This window comes from Fistularia commersonii, chromosome 27 (genome assembly GCF_037954325.1).
Source record: "Fistularia commersonii isolate RoL2024-O1a breed Wild chromosome 27, RoL_Fcom_v1.0, whole genome shotgun sequence".
Taxonomy (NCBI): domain Eukaryota; kingdom Metazoa; phylum Chordata; class Actinopteri; order Syngnathiformes; family Fistulariidae; genus Fistularia; species Fistularia commersonii.
This window is the reverse complement of record NC_141310.1, coordinates 6,774,135-6,793,667: the sequence shown is the minus strand read 5'-3', so window position 1 is coordinate 6,793,667 and position 19,533 is coordinate 6,774,135. Positions and strand designations below refer to the sequence as shown.

General features: G+C 39.6%; 2 protein-coding genes across 3 annotated transcripts; both read right to left on the bottom strand.

Annotated features, from left to right (window-relative positions):
- Nucleotides 1–37: 37 nt before the first annotated feature.
- Nucleotides 38–6,988, bottom strand: ctsba (cathepsin Ba). 2 transcript variants are annotated; one of them, XR_015108867.1, is made up of 11 exons: nt 6,851–6,988; nt 4,453–4,580; nt 4,259–4,344; nt 3,732–3,846; nt 3,410–3,525; nt 3,016–3,101; nt 2,657–2,803; nt 1,365–1,481; nt 1,031–1,159; nt 761–893; nt 38–588 (listed from the first exon to the last, which is right to left on the bottom strand). XR_015108867.1 is itself a non-coding variant. In XM_086174728.1 (11 exons), the coding sequence occupies exons 2-10, from the start codon at nt 4,573–4,575 to the stop codon at nt 820–822; spliced, it is 993 nt and encodes a 330-aa protein (XP_086030854.1). In that variant the 5' UTR covers nt 4,576–4,580; nt 6,851–6,988; the 3' UTR covers nt 38–588; nt 812–819. The 2 variants fall into 2 exon arrangements, 1 of the variants encoding a protein (XP_086030854.1); XM_086174728.1 differs by having other exon boundaries at nt 812–893.
- Nucleotides 6,989–9,181: 2,193 nt separating this feature from the next.
- Nucleotides 9,182–19,197, bottom strand: xkr5b (XK related 5b). The gene is made up of 13 exons (XM_086175037.1): nt 18,947–19,197; nt 17,161–17,250; nt 16,821–16,926; nt 16,552–16,718; nt 14,762–14,895; nt 14,499–14,577; nt 14,231–14,400; nt 13,952–14,063; nt 13,401–13,568; nt 13,133–13,323; nt 12,867–13,019; nt 12,391–12,574; nt 9,182–12,274 (listed from the first exon to the last, which is right to left on the bottom strand). The coding sequence occupies exons 1-13, from the start codon at nt 19,053–19,055 to the stop codon at nt 11,628–11,630; spliced, it is 2,310 nt and encodes a 769-aa protein (XP_086031163.1). The 5' UTR covers nt 19,056–19,197; the 3' UTR covers nt 9,182–11,627.
- Nucleotides 19,198–19,533: the final 336 nt, after the last annotated feature.

Genomic DNA, 19,533 nt, shown 5'->3' with positions numbered 1-19,533 from the left:
TCAATTAAAACAAGATCAAATGAACACCATACACTGGTTATAACCAATTCAGTTTATTGTAGAACAACTGTCACCAGAGGCCGACCCACACATATGAATTCTCAATCATATTAAAATGCTTAGATACTTATTAAATCTTAAAAACCACTAAAATACAGCCTGAGTACAAATGAACAAGCTTGAGAGGCATTGGTGGCACTAAGAAATAAAAATGGCAAGAATATAAGACATACATTCAGGGAACTGCACTGTTGGTATAGGTCAGATGTGTCTGTTTCAAATAGTGCAAAAATTGAAAGGGTGCTATTTCAAACTTAAAAATTCAAGGTGAATGTCTCTCCTGTGCAAACTGTTAATTGACAGGCTAATGAAGTGAAGAAGTAGTGACCGCACAAAGTACTACATTCTTTCTTGTGTTCAGGCACAGACACTGGATGCTGTTATACTTAAATATGTTGATTAAACTAAAAGGTCAGCTGTTAAAAACATAACGGGGCATTTTGACATTCCAAATTAAGAAATTCCAGCCCAGAAAAAGTGATTTTTCTGCCCTGTAGTGATTAGAAAATGAACACCGATGCGCAAAACCTGCAAAAAACAAGAAAAAAAAATTCAAGGTCAGTTCAAAGTATTAAATGTAGAGTATCAGAGATAAATATTCTGCTGAAATTGTGTGAGGCTTGGGTACAATTACAACTCTGAGCAAAGCAATTGTTAAAATCTTATTTTGATTATTACACTTAGCAACTAGTTTGTGTACCTCACAGGTTGATTCAGGCCGGCTGTTTATAGTCACATCATGCGTTCGTACCATAGGTTTTACTTGGGAATTCCTGCCACAACCTCAGACTCGATTTCACAGTGATTTGATCCACGCAGGATTTTAAAGAATCCTGAAAACCACAGACAGTCACACAGTAATTATAAAGAGATTTGGGAAAGCAGTTCAGTACATTTGGTAAACAAGAGCTTTCTTTTTGTCATTTGTTGGAGGAATGTATGTATTGAATATTAAAATGTATGTGCTCACCATTATCACCCCAGTCAGTGTTCCAGGAGTTAGCACAGAGCCAGTAGGGAACACCATCCTCCTCACCCCAGCCGAGCATTTTGATAGCGTGTCCGCCCAAAGCATGACCGGAAACATGCTGATACACACCTGTAAACAAAAAAGGGTGGGGGTGGGCAAAAATGTCAAAGCTAAGCAAAAGACAAAAACCACTGTTGCAAAGGTTAGGGCTCAAGTACCCAGAAGGAATGTTTTCTTTTGCCTTTTGTAAAGAATCACTGAGTCTACGCAGGTTGTGAGTGTCTGAGTGTAAATTGTTGAGTGTCACTGACTGGAGTGTAAATTATGTTCTTACCTGACTTGTAGAGCACAAAGTCTTCATAGACAATAAAAGCTCCTTCTACTGGACCATTTTTGAATATCTCATACTGGATCTGCTCCACATCTGACAGAACACTGTATGAAGTTTTACCTGTAACACATTTTAAAATTAATTGCATGTGCTTATGCCATTGTGTCCATAATCAAGCTTTGCTTCATTACATCAAATGAATAAAAAAAAAACATTTAGCAAATGGCATGATGTCTCAACTACCGTGTAAATGCTCACCTCTTACTGATCCAGTGATGCCAGTAATAGATACAGTGGGGAGAACAAGTACCGTATTATTTTCTGCACTATATGGTGCACCTAAAAGCCTTTAATCTCCTCAAAAACCGACAGTGCACCTTATAATCCAGTGTGCCTTCTATACGGATCAATATTGAGCCGCAAGAGGTCTCGCAACTACGGGAAGCAGCCGCCGACTTGATTTTCTCCCGTAAAAGAAGTAGCGCATGGTGCAAGCTGGGATATATGACTTGCAAAGCATGTCGAGGTCTGTAATTTTTATCTTGCTTTTTTTTTCAATCTTTGGAGGGAGCTGAAAGTCCAGCAACTGCCCAAAACCTGGAGGATCTAGAGAAGATCTGTATGGAGGAGTGGGCAAAAATCCATGCTGCAGTGTGTGCAAACCTGGTCAAGAACTACAGGAAACATCTGATCTCTGTAATTGCCAACGACGGTTTCTGTACCAAATATTAAGTTCTGTTTTTCTGATGTATCAAATACTTATGTCATGCAATAGAATGCGAATTAATTACTGAAAAAAAAATCATACAACTTGTGTTTTTCTGCATTTTTGTTTTAGATCCCGTCACTCACAGTAGAAGAGTACATATGATAAAGAATACAGACCTCTACATGTTTTGCAAGTTGGAAAAGCTGACAAATCAGCAGTGTATCAAATACTTGTTCTCCCCACTGTATATTGGCTGGGTAACAAGTATTTCAATAAACAATCTTCAAATTTTCAATCAATAAAAAAAACATGTGTAAATAAGATATCACCCCTCTTGCCCATACCCATTTGCAAATTTCAGCAAGAATTCATACTTGAAGACTATCTCCTGTTTCAAAAATCAGTTTCATCAGTCATACCATTACTATGATCCAAAAGAAAAAACATAAGTAAGCATTTTAACCAAGAATAATGGAGAATATCAAAATAAGAAATTGGGTCATAGGGCAAAAAACAAGGCAGCATTTCATTCTCCTTTTTTCAACTATACTGTATGAAATTGAGTCTTTTCCCCTGAGTTCCTTACCATAATGCTTGTCCTCACGGTAGCTTGGCGTGTACCCTGCCTCACACTCTAAAATGCACTGGGGTGTATCTCCCTCCTCTCCTGTGCAGGAAGGTCGGCTACCATTCACATGATGCTCACAAGGGGGGATGGTGTAGGGCCGGCAACCTGTGGATGCAGTTAGTGAGACTTGCATCGGCCTTTCATTCATTTCACCGAACTTGGTCAACATAGAGATTAATCCAATGTTACACACTATCACTATAAAAATGGGAGGAACACAAAATGCAGGGAAAATCATTTTCTGCCAATAAGTTGATTATATCATAAGAGAGACAGACAAGTGTAAGTGAAAAACTGATTTCTACTGCATCATTTACCAATATGGGAGTCATATAGGCCTCCAGAGACCAGACCCTTTTTGGTCCAGAATTCCCAAGCAGCTGAAGGATAGCCACCATTACATCTAAAAATGAAAGAAATCAAATTTTTACCATTAAGCTGATGCTGATTATATACTAGTTAGACCATTCCACATGAAAACTTGTTACAGTACAAGCTTTATCAAATTAAATAAAACTTAATCGTAACCAAGTATTGAATTTATCTTCAAAAAAAAAAAATAATGAAAAAAGGTAATAATTGCAATGATCATAATTTTCGGTGTTGTGGTAGTCTTAGAAAGCGTTTGCCTGGAGTTGGGCAACCAGGGCATTCCTTGGTTCCAGCGATTGCTGAATCAAATTCAAAACCCTCAATTGCCCCATGTCTTACCCCATGCCACAACTTTCACAGCAGCTCAACAGATCCTCTGCTGAGATCTCCACGCTGATTTCAGCATTACTGTGGATACACACACGGTCAGATATGGCCTCTGAGGCACCAAATGCCTGAGAAACAGAAAAACCAAAACAGACAAGACTTGGGTTACAATTAAAAACCTCAAATTTAATGATGCATCATCAACTTTTCTTATCAAAAAATAAAATCTTACTATCAAGCTTAAATTGACATCCCTCTTTTAGAAGAATGATAAACAGAGTATTTCAGTATTCATTCTAAAAGTCATCATCAGACAGTCTGCCTTTGCCCTCACCCAGCAAGATCCACAGGAACCCTGGTCTCTGATCTCCTTCAGTGTGGGACAGTTGGGCCACTGCTCTCTGGCATCAAAATTTTCTGGCAGTTTCACATCTCCAGTGTACTGAACCCTGTAGAGGAACATAAATTGTGATAAGAAGAATCAGGCACAGTGGTTCACCCTTCAGCCTGATAGAAATAAGGTTACTGGTTCAATTCTGACAGGGGGCCTTTCTGTGTAGTAGGTATGTTCTCCCCATGTCTGGATGAGTTTCCTTTGGGCTTCTCTCAAGAGCCCAAAACCATGCGGTAGATAAAATTTGAGAACTCTAGCCCACCATAATCACTGATTATAGGATAGGTGGAGTAGATTATAGGTGAATGACTTGTTTCATTTGGTCTTATACTTGTTTGACAGACATCTTTATAATTTTTGAAACTGAAAACTTACTGTGCACACCAGCGATTCAAAAATGACTCCTCATTTTTCTAATACACCCAAAGATTTTATCCTAACCAACTCCAAACCAATTCAATACTCACAAGAAAGGTAGTTTTGGTCCCTTAAGCATCGTACCACAGAGTTTCCTGATATAACTGTAGTCCACATTGGGAAAATTGTGGCCAGCCTGCATAACAGAGTGGAGAGTTACCATATTCAAAATGCAATAGACGAGTGTTGTGATTTGTAAAGAAAATTATGGAATTTGGAAAATGTGGAAAAAAAAAAAATTAACCTTCCAGGTAGTGTTTATCTTATTGATGAAGTTGACCATCTCACTGGTTAGAGGTTGAAGGGGAGGTCTGGCCAGGCACGCCCAGAAGCTGACAGCCAAAAAGAGGAAGGCTATATGCCTCATATTGCCTGAAAGATTTGTACAGAGCAGGTTTGTTCTTAATTTCACACCATATTTAATGTTTTTTGGCATAAATAAAATAAACTGACTAAACATTCTTGTAGATAAATTGAAAACTATCAGATTGTTTAGAGCCCCACCCCATCAACCCAAGTACCCTCCTGAAACTAATCGGTTAAATCTTCGCAACTTATCTAATCCAACCACAAGTGGACCACGTAAACTCAAAGTTCACAAGGGGCACAGAAAACCTCTACTGTACAGTCACGCCACTTCCAATAGTTAAGAGTCAACGGTCTTTATCAAAATTCCTTGGTATTCAAACTTTGCAAATAAACACAGTGAATAAGCTTCAAGCTACACATGGTTGATAACTTTACTGAATGGCTAACCATTTGGGAAAAAAATGCAACAATACAGTGTTTCTGTGAAGAGGGAAATCACCAAAAAAGCAAGAAAAAGCAGAAGAGAATCTACTAAACTCTCGCATTTCGCTGAGATGAAAAACATGACATCCAGTAAAGCCGGCTGATATCACATGACTGAGGCTAATAGAATGAATTAGCAAAAAGTATACATAAGGAAGTGACAAAAGTCCCCCCACAGCCCCAATACAGAACAGCTGCTGCATCTAATTCATACTGCATCACACTGATGTCGAAGCTAACAGCTGTGACAGATAAACTGTGATGGATATTTAGTTTTGAGACCTATTTTTGATTTGAGGAAGTTTGTAATCTCCCCTCCCACACACATGCACACCAATCACTTACCATAAAACCTATTGAGCCTCAAGCCAGAACCTACGGTGACTTGTTGACTCACCCTGCAGTACTTTGATTACCACAGAAAAGGCACACTGTTAATCTAAAAAATTACTAGGTTTTAAGGAATCTTTAGCTTAAAAGTCACAAACAAGTACGAAGACAGAGTAACCTGAAAAGTAATGAAAAACCATTCAGGTTTACTTCCTGGTACTTTGAACAAGATTAGGGTAAACTCGAGAGGACCTTTGACACCTTCGTAATAACTGTCAGCTATTTTTAATCATAGTCACATCACACTGATATTCATAAAACACTTGAGTAATTTCTTAGGCTTCAACCTGATTTTACTTTGTCCCAATTATAGGAGCCGTCACAAACCCTGTAGCTAAAAGAGTTAGCAATCACTTCCTGTGAGACTGAAACTTAAATTTTCAGATGCCCTTCTTATTTAACCCCTGTTTTCATTGCGAATCTCATCAGCAGTTGCCGCTTTTGAAAAATTTGTCAACTGACAATATAATTTCCTCATCTTGGGCTCTGTCGCCCCTCTCTTCACCTTTAACTATTGCATACAACAAGCATAGAGTATCCCAAAATCCAATAGCACATTTTTGTTTTTTATTTTCAGTGTGGATGTGGTTGCATGTATTTTTCATTTAACACCTTTTTTTTTTAAATTTTTTATCATATCTCTTTCTTGAATAGGGTTAGATGGAGATTCGCTGTGGCATCCCCTGAAGAGAAAAGCCGAAAGGAGAAGACGACGAAGAAGAATCTCTTTCTTGAAGTTTACAGAACTCTCTATGTATTGTGCAGAGTTTATTTTAAAAGGTCATGCCTTTAAAATTTTAGCTGAGATGATCTGCTGTTTGGTTTCTTTTAGGGTGCCTGCAAACAGAACATCTTGCTTTACTTGGGTTTCCTTAAGTTTGATTTACAGTGATGAGCGGTTTACAGATTAAATAGAAAATGAGTTATGCTCATATGAATGTCTATAAAATGACCTTTATTCTGAAGCGAGGCAAGTCTCAACACCTCACTTTAGTTCAGTTGGAAGGTGAGTCATCAACACCGATTTTTTTTTTATTTCCTCTATACTATAAGTGTGCAAACATGAGTTTCAGATTCCTTAACATCCAGTGCAGTGAACCGATTGGTTGTCGCTTGGAGCACATCAGGTAAATTCGGGTCAGCGATTCAGGTCCGAGACCCAAACACCGACACCTGCTTTAAATCATGGCAACCGTGACGAAGTGACTTGAGACCCTCAAATAAACAGCCAAAAATTATACAGTGAACACAAGAAAAGGTGATCCTGTTTAACTTTCGCAAACATAAGAAAAGCACAACAACATAGTAATTGACACAAAATATTCGAAGTGACTAATTTGTTGAATGCGCAAGCCGACAAATCTTGCGCTAAAAAGCTAGCCGATAACCATGCACTTCAACCCTTAGTCTGACGTCAGATAGGCGACCTTTATGAAAAGAAACAAAGTTTTTCAAATTACCTGCTAGTTACTCTTCTCTTTGTGAGAACGAAACAAAGATCGTCGACACTGTCTGTATCCCCCTGCTCAGTGGGGTAAACACTAATTGTACAACGACACTCCCAGTGCATTTACGTACTAAAATCACGTGCTTCGGTCACATGATTTTCGTTCATGTGACCGAATCACGTGATTTCAGCAGACTTCTTGGGGAAACATACATGTTGTGTTAAACACAGACAACATTGAAACAACACACCATATATTTTTCTCATGCGAAAAAGTACCGGGCTTTTGGGCTTAAACTCATAAATGGGTGAAAGACAAATTTCCATCGTCACCAGTTTCTTTCTCAAGAGATGATATAACGTTTGGTTTACTTTTAAGCAACAAAAGAGATGAACCATGTGTCAATGTTATTTTAGGCCTGGCCAATTTCTTCATTCACAAAAACAGAATGCAAAAGTGTTCTCCTAATTTTACATTATTTATAAACGATTTTGAATTATATAAAAAATCCGTATGACTTATGGAAAAATCCCAAAACCAAAAAATATACAGTTTGATATATTAGATTCTTTGTGAACCACCAAGTTGAATACATATTATATTCCCCTTGCAAGTAATTTATGTTTTTTTTTTTATTTTATTTATCTATATATTTATTCATTTATTTAATTTTACTTTCTTTTTTGTCTAGCATTAAACATTTCTCCCAAACTTTTAACTTGTACAGTTAAGTGATTACATTCAGTACAAATGTCTTTATGTCCTCTGCTTCCTCATCCTTGGTTGATTCATTGACAATCGAGTCTACTTTGCCATGTTTATTTGTTCATATGTATATCTGTTTATACTATTTATGTTTGATAAAAAAAATAAAAAAATAAAAAAGTCAGCAAGGAAAAAAAAAACATCTAAAAATGGTACAGAAAACTTATTCCCTGGATGTCAAAACAAAAATAATATTCTAAATTTGATAAAGAATCGAAAAAAAAAAGTGTTGGACACAGTTTTGCCGCTGAGGAACCGGAACTCAGTAACTTGGTCTGGAAGTAAACTGTCGTGTCAAAACAAAACAATACTTCTATCACGCCTAAAAAAAAAAAAAATCTTACTCTATGGCAAAAAACAGCAACCTTGTTTATAAACTCTGTGACACATAACACAGTGGTGCCATGTTTTGTCATTCAAGTTGTTTTTTAAAAATTTTTAATTATTGTTTTTTTAAGTTTGCGCAATGTAACTTTGATTCATTTAACTTATTTACCGATGCTGATTCCAGTTTTTTCCCACATGTGGATCTTCTGGTTGCTTTCTCTTCCCTTTATTGGAACATCTGACATTCAAAATAATGATGACTGTAGATTGTGTCATCAGAATTTTAGCAAGCACTTCAGTAATACCCGCGCCTCACTGCAAATATGTCGGTTTTTAAGCTCACCTGATCTCGTGATTAGGTCATCAATTTTTTTTAACATACATTTTTACATTTCATTTTCAAACTGTTTGAACTACCAAGCTGAAATGCTGGTAACTCAAAGTGTTGTGTGAGTAATTTGACATCATCAGATGACTAGTTTCTTAAATATAAGAACATGACACTCAATGAAGCATTTGCCAGTTGTCTGAAATGTGTGAGATAGTGGTCCAGTAGCTTGTTCTGCTCCAAGGCATGCACAGAAGTTAATCTGCAATGTTGCAAAGATATGCTTAGATGCTTTTTACATGAGAGCTCTGCAAACGTTGATCATTGAGGTGGACAAGATATGTGACAAGGGAAAAAGAGACACAACTTAAAACTTTGAGAGTTTGTTTCACTTCACTAAGTCAGAAGGGCCTTTCTGTTTAGCAAAGTGTTTTGTGGAGTCATGATTCTGATAACTTTAGACTCACGGTGACTCGGGTTTCCAACTTGATTTTGACTTTCAAAGCAATTTTGTGGCACTAATATTCTGTATAAAATGTTTAACAATACTTTCAGATTTAATGTATTAGGAAAAACATGTACTTTGAATTCCACTTAGCCATAACTGGATAGGCTGTGGCTGGCCAAGGATCACTACTTTAAAAAGGAGGTAAATGTCACAAATTGCAATGAATTTACATTTGTTAGAATAACCTATAAATGATTTGCTCAAAATCCAGTACCAGTAAAGATAATGATTCATCTTTACCTCTTTTGATGTTCCATTGTAAGCAAGAAGCTAATTGCAACATTGCTTTGTAGAAGAGTTGGTGCTGTATTTCAACTGTATCCGTGGCTCGACTCAATTTGCTGAGGATCAAAACACATAACGCAACTGCAATGTCACAGTCAGTTAACACAAGTTTTCACACCGCAGAAGCTTCTTCATCATAATGAATGACTTTATTTTGTCACATCAATAGCACAGTTAATGTCTTAGTACCATCTGCCAGAGCTCTTCTGTGGATATAGTCAGAGATGAGGTGATGCATGTTGATAAATGGATGCCGTTCCAGTGACATGGTAGTGTTACACTCAATCGGCAAACAAATTTCAGGTTTGTCAGTGAAAAGTGTACAGTCCTTAAACAATTTTACGTGAAAATTCATCAAAAACCCTTAAAATACTGCAGTATTAGTCCACACTTATATCAGTGCATGTAACTTAATCAAAAAACAAATACACACATATATGTGTGTAAAACAAACAAACAAACAGAATTGGCTGGAAACACAGAAAAAAAGAAACACAGGAAAAGATTAATATACACACCAGATACACCTAGAATGAGGCAAGCATGGCATCTACAGTCTCTAGAGTCTCTCTAGATGGGAAAGTGCTGTTTTATGATTACCAAGCCATGGCATTAGTACACACTAGAGCACGTAAATGTATATTTTTAGTGCACTAATATACATATCATTGCTAAGTTATTGCCATTGCATACACATACATTCAAGCATGTGCATTATCTACCATTATATGTGCGTGTGTTTTAAAGGTAGGTGCTTTTTGTAGACATAAATAGATACAATCTTCTTTCTTTCTTATCGGCATGCATACAATCGGACATCTATCAGCAGTGCATGGATAACACTTTGACAGTTTAATGAGCTGCTTCTGCAAAAGAAATGTTTTTTCCCTTATTTGTGTTCTTAAAACCCAGAATGTACAATATGTGTTGCATTATAGACTACTCTGAGACTTATTAAAATAAATAAAGTTCACAATATGACATAAGACTAGCCTTGAGAAAACTATTAAGATCTAACTGAATTCAGAATTTCCCTCAATGCCAACAATGCCTTGAGCCCATTAGCAATTCCTGACTACCTGCATTACAGAGATATTCTACTGTTTTTTTTTTTTCATCCAGTTAGTAGACAAAATGATATGACATGCTATAAGAAATGAATGCATATTTTGTATGTATTATTTAAGTAATAAATGAAAGATAAATTTAATGAAAAATGGGCTTGAATGTAGCTATCAAACCAACCTCCCTACCTGCACATACAGGTTTGATTCCATTGAAAGTTAAGTCAACATCCTACTACTAGTTATATAATGCATGGTACTTTGTCATTATGCAAACAGTCATAGAAAAAAAAAGTGTGACTGTCAAATAATATTATCTTCTCTTTTGGTGAAAATAACTACTTAACTTGAAATACCAAACCATTTGGTGATTTCCAAACTAGAAAAACATCAACATATTAAAAGAATAAGGATAACAGAACCTTGAACGTTCTCAGTTGCTTGATAGGCCTTTACATTTCGATCTGTTAACAGTCATTACGTTATGACCACTATGGTGGCTAACAATCCCTCAAACCTTTGGTCATTTATCTGTCTGATAGTTTCATGAATGTGAAGACAGACATACCAACTTACTTTGATTTTACTGCTCAGATGAAAAGTGAGTGTATGGCAGTAATGTGTCTAAATGACACAAATTCCTGTAGTGATTTGTAAAAATATCATGAACATACATTCAATACAACATTCACTCTGAATACTTGGAGTCGAAAGCATTTGAAGATGATTGTAAACTGTTTTTCACTGAGATCCAACTTGTACATTATTAAAAACATTGTTTATGCCTTGTGATTTCATTACAATACAGAATGCCAGTGTCATCATCGTAAGAATAGCTACTTCAGCGCTTTTTAGATTCTCACTCTCCAATTGACTGCGCTACCCAAATACCCAATTTATCTATTTAAAAAAATAAAAAGTGTTTGTGGTTATAAAAAATGAACAAAGGTAGGAGTTTGATTAAGTTAAGGAAAGATAAGCTTCCCTGTAATTGATACACATATCACTTAGTAAATGCAGCCTTTTGATGAATAACTAATTTTGTCTAATTTGTCTGATTGGTGATTTATACTGTATTTTACTGAATTTGAAACCATGTTTGACTCCTTCCACACACCCACACGGCCACACTCGTATCAACTCTCACACCCACACACATACACGCAAACACACTTCACGAAAACCAATACATACCAACAATTATCATAGACCCCCCCCCTTTTAACTCTGATAATTGTGGTCATAAGAACAGGAGACAGAGTACTGGTATTTGGAAACGTACCGTTGAAGAGTTGTGAGACATTTACAATGCTGCTTCCCAAGCACCCATAATTTCTGCAGGTGTAAGATTTGTATCTAGACATAAGGGTAAACAGATATATGAATTTAGCACTGAAAAGCCACCCTAACTCCCATTCATGATACTTACAATAGTGCATGAAGTCATGTATAGCTTTAACTGCTAAACTGCAAAGACATAAATTCCTCTCCACTGCTTTCACTTGATAATACTTACACCGCCCTCTCTCTGCTGTCAACAAACTGTACCATCTGTTTCCGAGCGTGAGAAATGACTGGTGTGAGCGGGATAGGGGGAGTGCTGGGTGTAGAAGCGTCAGAAGCTGCAGCAACGGGAGTCGAAAGAGCAGGTGAGGGAGCGGTGGGAGTAGAGGGTACCGGGGTCAAAGCACTTGGGGTCCCACCAGGAGTTGTGCCTGGTGTTGTGCCTGGTGTTGCAGGGATGACAACAACCGGAGCAAGGCCTGGACTCTCCGCCCCAGCTCTTGACTCCAGGCGTGGGGTGGAAGTGATAAAACGAGCCTCTCTGATGCGGTAGGGACTTCTGTAGCTAGAGATGGGCGACAACTCGGAACCCCAGCCGAGGTAGCTGCCACTGGATGGAGAGTGGGCATCTGCACTGAAATACAAGGTGGTGCTAGACTCTCCTGGGACACCTGGTTTCTTCTCTGGGGAACTAATAAGAAGAGGGGATCGTCGTTCGGGTGACCAGCCGGGAGTCTTGATGTCTAGAGACCCCACAGAGGAGGAAGCCTCCGTCAGGGAGGCAGCATTGCTGTCGATGTGGCGCAGGCTTCCCGATTGGCGAGGAGAGGACAGTGTAGGTGAGCCATAGGCAGCACTCTGAAAATCCTCATCGCCTTCAAAAATAAAGTCACATTCAGTTAAGTCCCATAAATGTGTGATAAATACATAACATACATTTCCTGTTTTCGTTATGTAAGGAGTTCTAATAGAGCGGTGAATTTTTGATTACCTCTTTCTTCCGAATGTGCAGCGCTGCTTTCGTCTTCTGTGTTCTCCTCCAGAATGACCTCCTGTACAGGAACGATCTCTGGAAACATTCGGATATCCTGAATTGCTGTCGGAGGAGCTTTTCTCACAGGTCTGGCTATGGCACAAGTGTGCACAGGCTTCATTGGTGGGACCACCTCTTGCTCCTGTGGGAGTAACACACAGATTAGACTGCAGACTACAAGTTAAAGATTTGCATTCAAGACAGCTGAGCAGATTGAGCTCAATGGCCACTTGGGTAGTAGTATGTTTCTCAAGACTCACCCAATTGTTTTTTCTATATGCATTCTTTAATTAACTGTAAAGCACACATAGTTGTTGGGCAAAATATGAGACAATCCCGTCGACAATGGTATTATTTCACAGTAGCCTTCAATCCATTCCTCTCTTAAGTGTCTCTCTGATGTACTATTGTATCAGGAGTTTCCAAAGTTTTACCTTTTTAGGCCGTGGAGCTTGGGTCACCGAAGGTGGAGGTGCCTGTGGCTGAGGCTGAGGTGAAGGCTGAGGTGAAGGCTGGGGTGGAGGCTGAGGTGGAGGCAGAAGAACTGGTTGAGAGATCCGAGGAACTTGTGGTGGGACATATGGAACCTGACGAGTGACAGCAATAAAAAAGAAGAAAAGCACACACACTGGCTGAATGTCTCTTTCGGGAAACATTTCACCCAATTCTTAGTCAATATTGGAATACAAACACTAAAAACCTGAGGTACACGATGTTCATCACCATAGTGGACTTCTTCAGATAAGCCCATCAGTCCAGCCAGACCCCCCTCTCCATATGCTGACCAGATCCTAGTTACATCCCCAGTTTTCAGAGCCAAACGGATCAGGAGCCAGTGATGATGCTTCCACCCCTCCCATTGAAGAGGGAGATCCATGAGTGTCCCGCCTCCTGATCAGATCAATAGCCACATTCATTAAGGTAGGGCGAATGATAGATAGATAAAGTGGGCAGATGGATAAACAGACCTGAAAGTGTTGCATGGCGATGGAAAGTGGGCGTAACTTTCTCCTCCAGTGACAGTGTAGACCCACGCTCCATGCAGGCTCCGCTCAGTCCCCTGTGACGAATACTCTGAAAGATCTCGAAGGATTTAGGGTGAAGGAATCGATAGTAGAGCACCAACGCTATCACCCCTGGGGAACACAGAAAGAAGAAGAAAATCAAAAATCAGGGATAAGTTGAAATGCAGGAGAGGTGCATGAAGGTCCATGAATAACAATTGCAAACCATCAGATCCTATCAATATAGTGTTCTTAATGAGATATGGTGTATTACAAAGTTCAAACTAATCTTATTTACACAGCAACAGAAGTGAAGGAACTAAATAGGATGAGCCCAGGTTATTTATCGTCTTGGTTACATATTTTTACTTCGTCAGGATCTGAGAACATATCGGTAGCATCGTATATGACCGCCATTGTTGCGTCATCAGTGAGTTGAAAGACAGACCTATACTGTACCTATATGATCTCAGTACTATATTGACATCCATATTTTATTCTAACTTCTGTCTTACCAATAAGAAAGCTACAGAACACTGCAGCCGGGACTCCCACGGTATCCCAGGACACCATAGTAAACAACCAGGAGGAAGCCAGAAGAAGAAGGACATTCTCTATGAACATGCCCTGTAGGAAAATCAAAATGCTGGTTAAATAATCACTTTAACGTCATTCATTTCAGCCATCTTATTACCTTACAAATAGCATAGATAATGTATCTTCCATGGTAATTGTCTTCCTAACTCATTTCATTAGACACATTACAATGTGCCAACAGGCTGACATACACATACCAGATAGAACCCAGCCATACGACATCTGGATTGGCCGTACTTCACATTCAGGAAAAAGAAGATGTGAATGGCTCCCAGAACTAAGTTGAAGAGTCTCCATCGGTTAGTTGAACGTATGATGTCCGTCTGCTGGGACACCATCCAGAAAGTTGTACAAAGCCAGTGCACACCTGTCACAAACATGACCACAACCAATTACCCATTCCATGCGTTGTGGAAAATTGTTTGCATTAGGCTAATCGTTACCAGGGTATTACAAAACACTTACCAATAACTCCTAAAATCCATTGATTGAAAACACGTGTGAAAAGCATGAGGACAGCAAATCGGGATCCCAGCATACTGACCTACAGACAGAGAAATATTTATTCACTGCGTGATAAACACAAAAAGGTGAAAAGACAGCCACATCAGTGCAAACAACAAATACAAAAACAATATTTGGTATATGTTTTATGTGTTAAGCTGACAGTGGTTTTCTTGTGACATTGTTCGCACTGGTAGCCTTGAAGGCTATTTGAAAATGTTTACCCTCCACAGCAGTCGACAGAGAATAGCAGCAGGTGTCATTTGTAGGTGTCCTGGTCTGATGAGGGAACAAGCACGGGCGTAGAGGACCAAAGCCCAGGCCAGAGACACCAAACACACCGCAAAACACACGGAGGCTGGAGGGTTGAGAAGTAGGCAGGAAGTACATTTGAGAAAAATCTTAAAATTGATTCTTGTATGCTGATTATAGGAACATTCATTTTTTTATACACTATGGTAAAAAAAAACATTACCATCATAGATTCATACTACCAAAATTTGATAGAACACAGGATTGGAGTAGTTATGATATCAAAAGATTATTGATATAAATACATATACTACTCACAAACAGTAAGGGATATTTGGCTCTCAGGTTAAATTTAACGAAAACATAAAAAGTTCACACCACAGTGATATTATGTCATGAAAGTAAGGCATTATTGAAGCCTGAAATGGTGATTCCCTCATCTTAAACCATTATTTGATAAAATAGCCAATGACGATGGTGGGTATACCACAATTTTCAAGGTCTCAATAACATGTTATGTGCCCTCGAGCATCAATTTCAGATCGATGAACAACATCTCGTATAGTTCACAGGTCGCATCATTATCTTCTGAAGCATAGCATCCCACTCTTCTTGAGGGGCAACCCTCGGGTCATTGAGGTTTTGGGGTACCAAGTTATGAGCCTTTACAACAACTCAACTGATTCCATCGGTTTTCGATGGGATTCAGGTCTGGAGAAAGTGCAGGCCACTCCATTCCAGTTACCACAGTGTGCAGCAGCCGTTCACACACCTGCCCACACCATAACACCACAACCGAAGGCTCATCTCTTGTCAACAGTGTCTGATGCATAGCGCCCCCGTGACATCGCCTACATCATTGGCAGCCATCATTTCTGCTAAACGTGAATGGAACATTCATCAGAGAACAAGTACTCCAGGTCAGGTACCCCTGCGGGTTGTCCAGCAGGCAGACCACGCTGATGTAAACAGTTTCGATTGGTCCAACGTGACGCTTGGGTGCCTCTCGCCTCCCTTAAACATGCCTGAAGTTGACTGGGATTCATCATCCTGTTCTGAAGGGCGCTGTTCACAATGAAGTGGTCATCAGTGTGGGATGTGGCCCATTGCCTTTCTGTGACTCTTCCAGTGTCTCTGTATTTATCTGTTGATGACCCTCTGTGGCATTCTAAGCGCAGTGGCCACTTTCGTCTGAGAACATCCCGCCTGAAGCTTCGCAATGGCGTTTGGAGGGATGGCGTTGGTGCATTTTAAGTTCATCCTGAAATTGCACCCGTAAGCCAAGTATCTCTACGTTTTTGTGAGAAGCGTATACATATATTTTGTATTATTGTAGATAATCACTGTTGATGTTTGGTTTTGATTTATTTTCCCTTTGTTTACATGGTTGCTTAAAACACACAAACAAAAAATAAAAATTAACTGTGTTTGCCAGTGTATGCCACACACCCAATCAGGGGCCCTCAGACAAATTTGATCTAGGTGTGATTTTAGTTTCATATAGAGAAATAACCACTAAATGAACAATGGAAATTGTGTCTTTCTTGTGGTTAAGTTTTGAATGTGCCATGAGTCATAACTAACTAAAGATACAGCTGCAAGTCTACACCCACATGGTTGGAAGTATTGCAGACATTTCTTGTTTCTCATACTCCATCTTAAGCTTTCTAAATAGAACTTTCTGTTTGTAACAAAATATTGAAAATGCATCTGGGAGAGTGCCATCACGCTGAAAGTGAGATACTTTCATGTTCTGTTCTACCTGGAGACTTGATTCCTATATCGGTACAAATGAGCACGTAGGTCTGCAGCAGTGTTTCTGGAAGAGTCACCACCAAGGCCTCAAACAGGCGTAGGGCAGAAACATCCGCCTGTTGCATGATTTCACCATACACATCCTCATCTGGAAGTCGCATACACTCCCACAGCCTGTGCAGAACAACGACAAAGGCAAAGTGAAACATTGGCAAATAAGTCGTCTAATACGCTACAATGTGCTCTACTGTACTTCAGCATACTCAGTTGGCCCACCTTTTGAAGATACCCAGATGCAATATGTGAGTCCAGGTGAGAGATTTTCTGCGAATGCGTCCATCAGACAGGTACCACAGATAGCTGAGCCACTGAGGACCCCAACCTAAAGAGAACACAATGGCACATATCTTTACATATGTGCATAAGTATCTATCTATCTATCTATCTATCTATCTATCTATCTATCTATCTATCTATCTATCTATCTATCTATCTATCTATCTATCTATCTATCTATCCATCCATCCATCCATCCATCCATCCATCCATCCATCCATCCATCCATCCATCCATCCATCCATCCATCTATCTATCTATGTCTACCTGACACTCTTACCTGGTAGAATGAACAGTGCAGTGAAACCAGCAAGATGGGCATAGCAGTAGTTGTGACCAATCCACAGGTAGTACACAAAGCAGTAGATCACTAGAAGTGGGCAAAACACACATGTATAAGACACTTTCACATAAAGATGTCAGTCCATCCCCTGATAATGAAAAAAATAGTATTAAATAGTACTCCTTAACCTATACATGCAAACGATCACCACTAACCAAAACAGCTCTCTCATATTTCAAACTATTGAACATTTTGAACTATTAAATTGGAAATATCTTTTGATCTACTTTTATTGAGGTAATTTATGATAATATGAACAATATGAATACCATATGACATAATGTTAGAGCGAGATAAACCAGTGACTTACATTGATAATAAACTATATGTCATTCTCGGCAATATTACTATTCTATCATTGTTATATATTTGCCTTGAAAACAAATGACAATACAGAAATGTATATTTTTGTCATTTCAGACTATGTTCTTGTTGAAACACCATACAACAATATGAAGGATTGTGTCTCGAGACAACTGGATGTGTCCACACTAACTGTTCATAACTGTTTTAACCATAGATGTCAAACCTGCAGTGCCTGTATATTTGACATTTTAATGCAGCACAAATACTACATTTGAGTTGTAGTGAATATTTGAATGGTAAAATCAATCAGGTAATTCTGAATTTCACATACGCAATATTTCAACAAACTCTAAAAACCTACTGGTTGCCATTCAACAAAATAAAGAGGATGTTAAATGACAACCTGATAATCATCACAAACACAAACACAGAAATTGGCATAAAGTAGTACAACCTGTAGACCTTTTCTAAACAGCAAATAGAAAACACTTGCAGTCACAAGCAACTGATGGGTCACAGATGAAGAGTGAGGTGACATGCAAAAGTTGTGATGAGTCACGAGAGGGAGAGAAAAGATGCATGAATAAATGCAAGATCTGGAGCACATCATTTATTTATAAATGGTTCCTCACCAGCTCATGAACAGTGGAGGATTGTCTATCTGTGCTTGTGTACTTTCTGTGTCATACGACCTTTACTGCAGATTTAACCAGGTTTGTAACAGCAAAGCCCCTCCCCTGCTCCGCACCACACTGGGGCTCTGCATCCCCCGCCACACATGAAATCTGAGCTTTCCAACTGCCAAACAGGCGGGCTGCTTGGACAAACTAGGCCCTACACTGGGGTACGCCCATCCCTTCCTCCATTCATTCAAGCGCTTCCCCCCAAAAAAAGGGCGCTTAAATTTGTCAACATGGCTGTGTTGTGTTATTTTTTTGCAGGAAGAAGAGATGCTGCAGTTTTAGGGGGGTGGGGGTGGGGGGGAGCAACTATGGTATGAGTCTGCATTTTTTTTTTTCCTTTTTTTTGCTGAGACTTCCCAATACACTGGGGTGTAAATACAGACAAGAGTCGCACCGACAGCAGCAGCCTCGACTCTATTATTCATGACACCGGGACCCAGAAGTGTCAGCAAATAAATCATCATGGGTTAATCCAAGAGTTATAGCGCACTAACAGCGAACGTCGTCTGTCTACACGCACGCACACACACACATACACACATACACACACAAGGCGCATTGCATGCAAGCACACCAGTTAAGGGCCCCCCAAAATGCGCACAGGTTCACATGCATATACCATGCATATCAACCAATATGGTATTTTTCGTGTGTGCACGCGTCGATCAGTCTGTGTGTGCATGTGTGTGTGTGTGTGTGTGTGTGTGTGTGTGTGTGTCCCGGGTAGGACTCACGCGCAGCCCTCTCTGCAATGATGAGAAATGCGGTAAAGGCGAACACGCAAACTTGGCAGCAGGGAATGCAGGCGCCTTCGTGGCTCGGAGTCGCGGTGTAGTCCCTCATGGTGGATCCCGCGGTTCTGCTCCGAAACTCGGACTAAGAATGAGACCCCCGCGGGGCCGAGGATGTTCCGGTCCGGCTTGATAGTCGGTTCCAGCTGCGGCAGCCCCGTTCTCTCCGCTCGCTGTCCCGGCGTCCCCGCCCGTCCCGTTAAAGTGATAACACCGGCGATGCACCGGACGGAGACACCGACGCTCGGGGAACCTGGTGGTTGAGGATCAGGTTGTAATCTTGAACATAGATAATGTTGAGTTTCCCCCCGTCCACACACACACACCCCCGCACAAACACACGCGGTGATATAGTCGTCGGTCTTATAAACGAATTCAGATTCTGCACTATATTAATTATATTGTAACTGCTCCTACTGAGCTGCAAGAATGGCTGTACTTTTCATTTATACATAATGGAGGCAGGGTTTTCTATCAAGAAGCAGATCTTATTTAGGTGACAAAAATACTTTATGATGATTGCAGCAGTT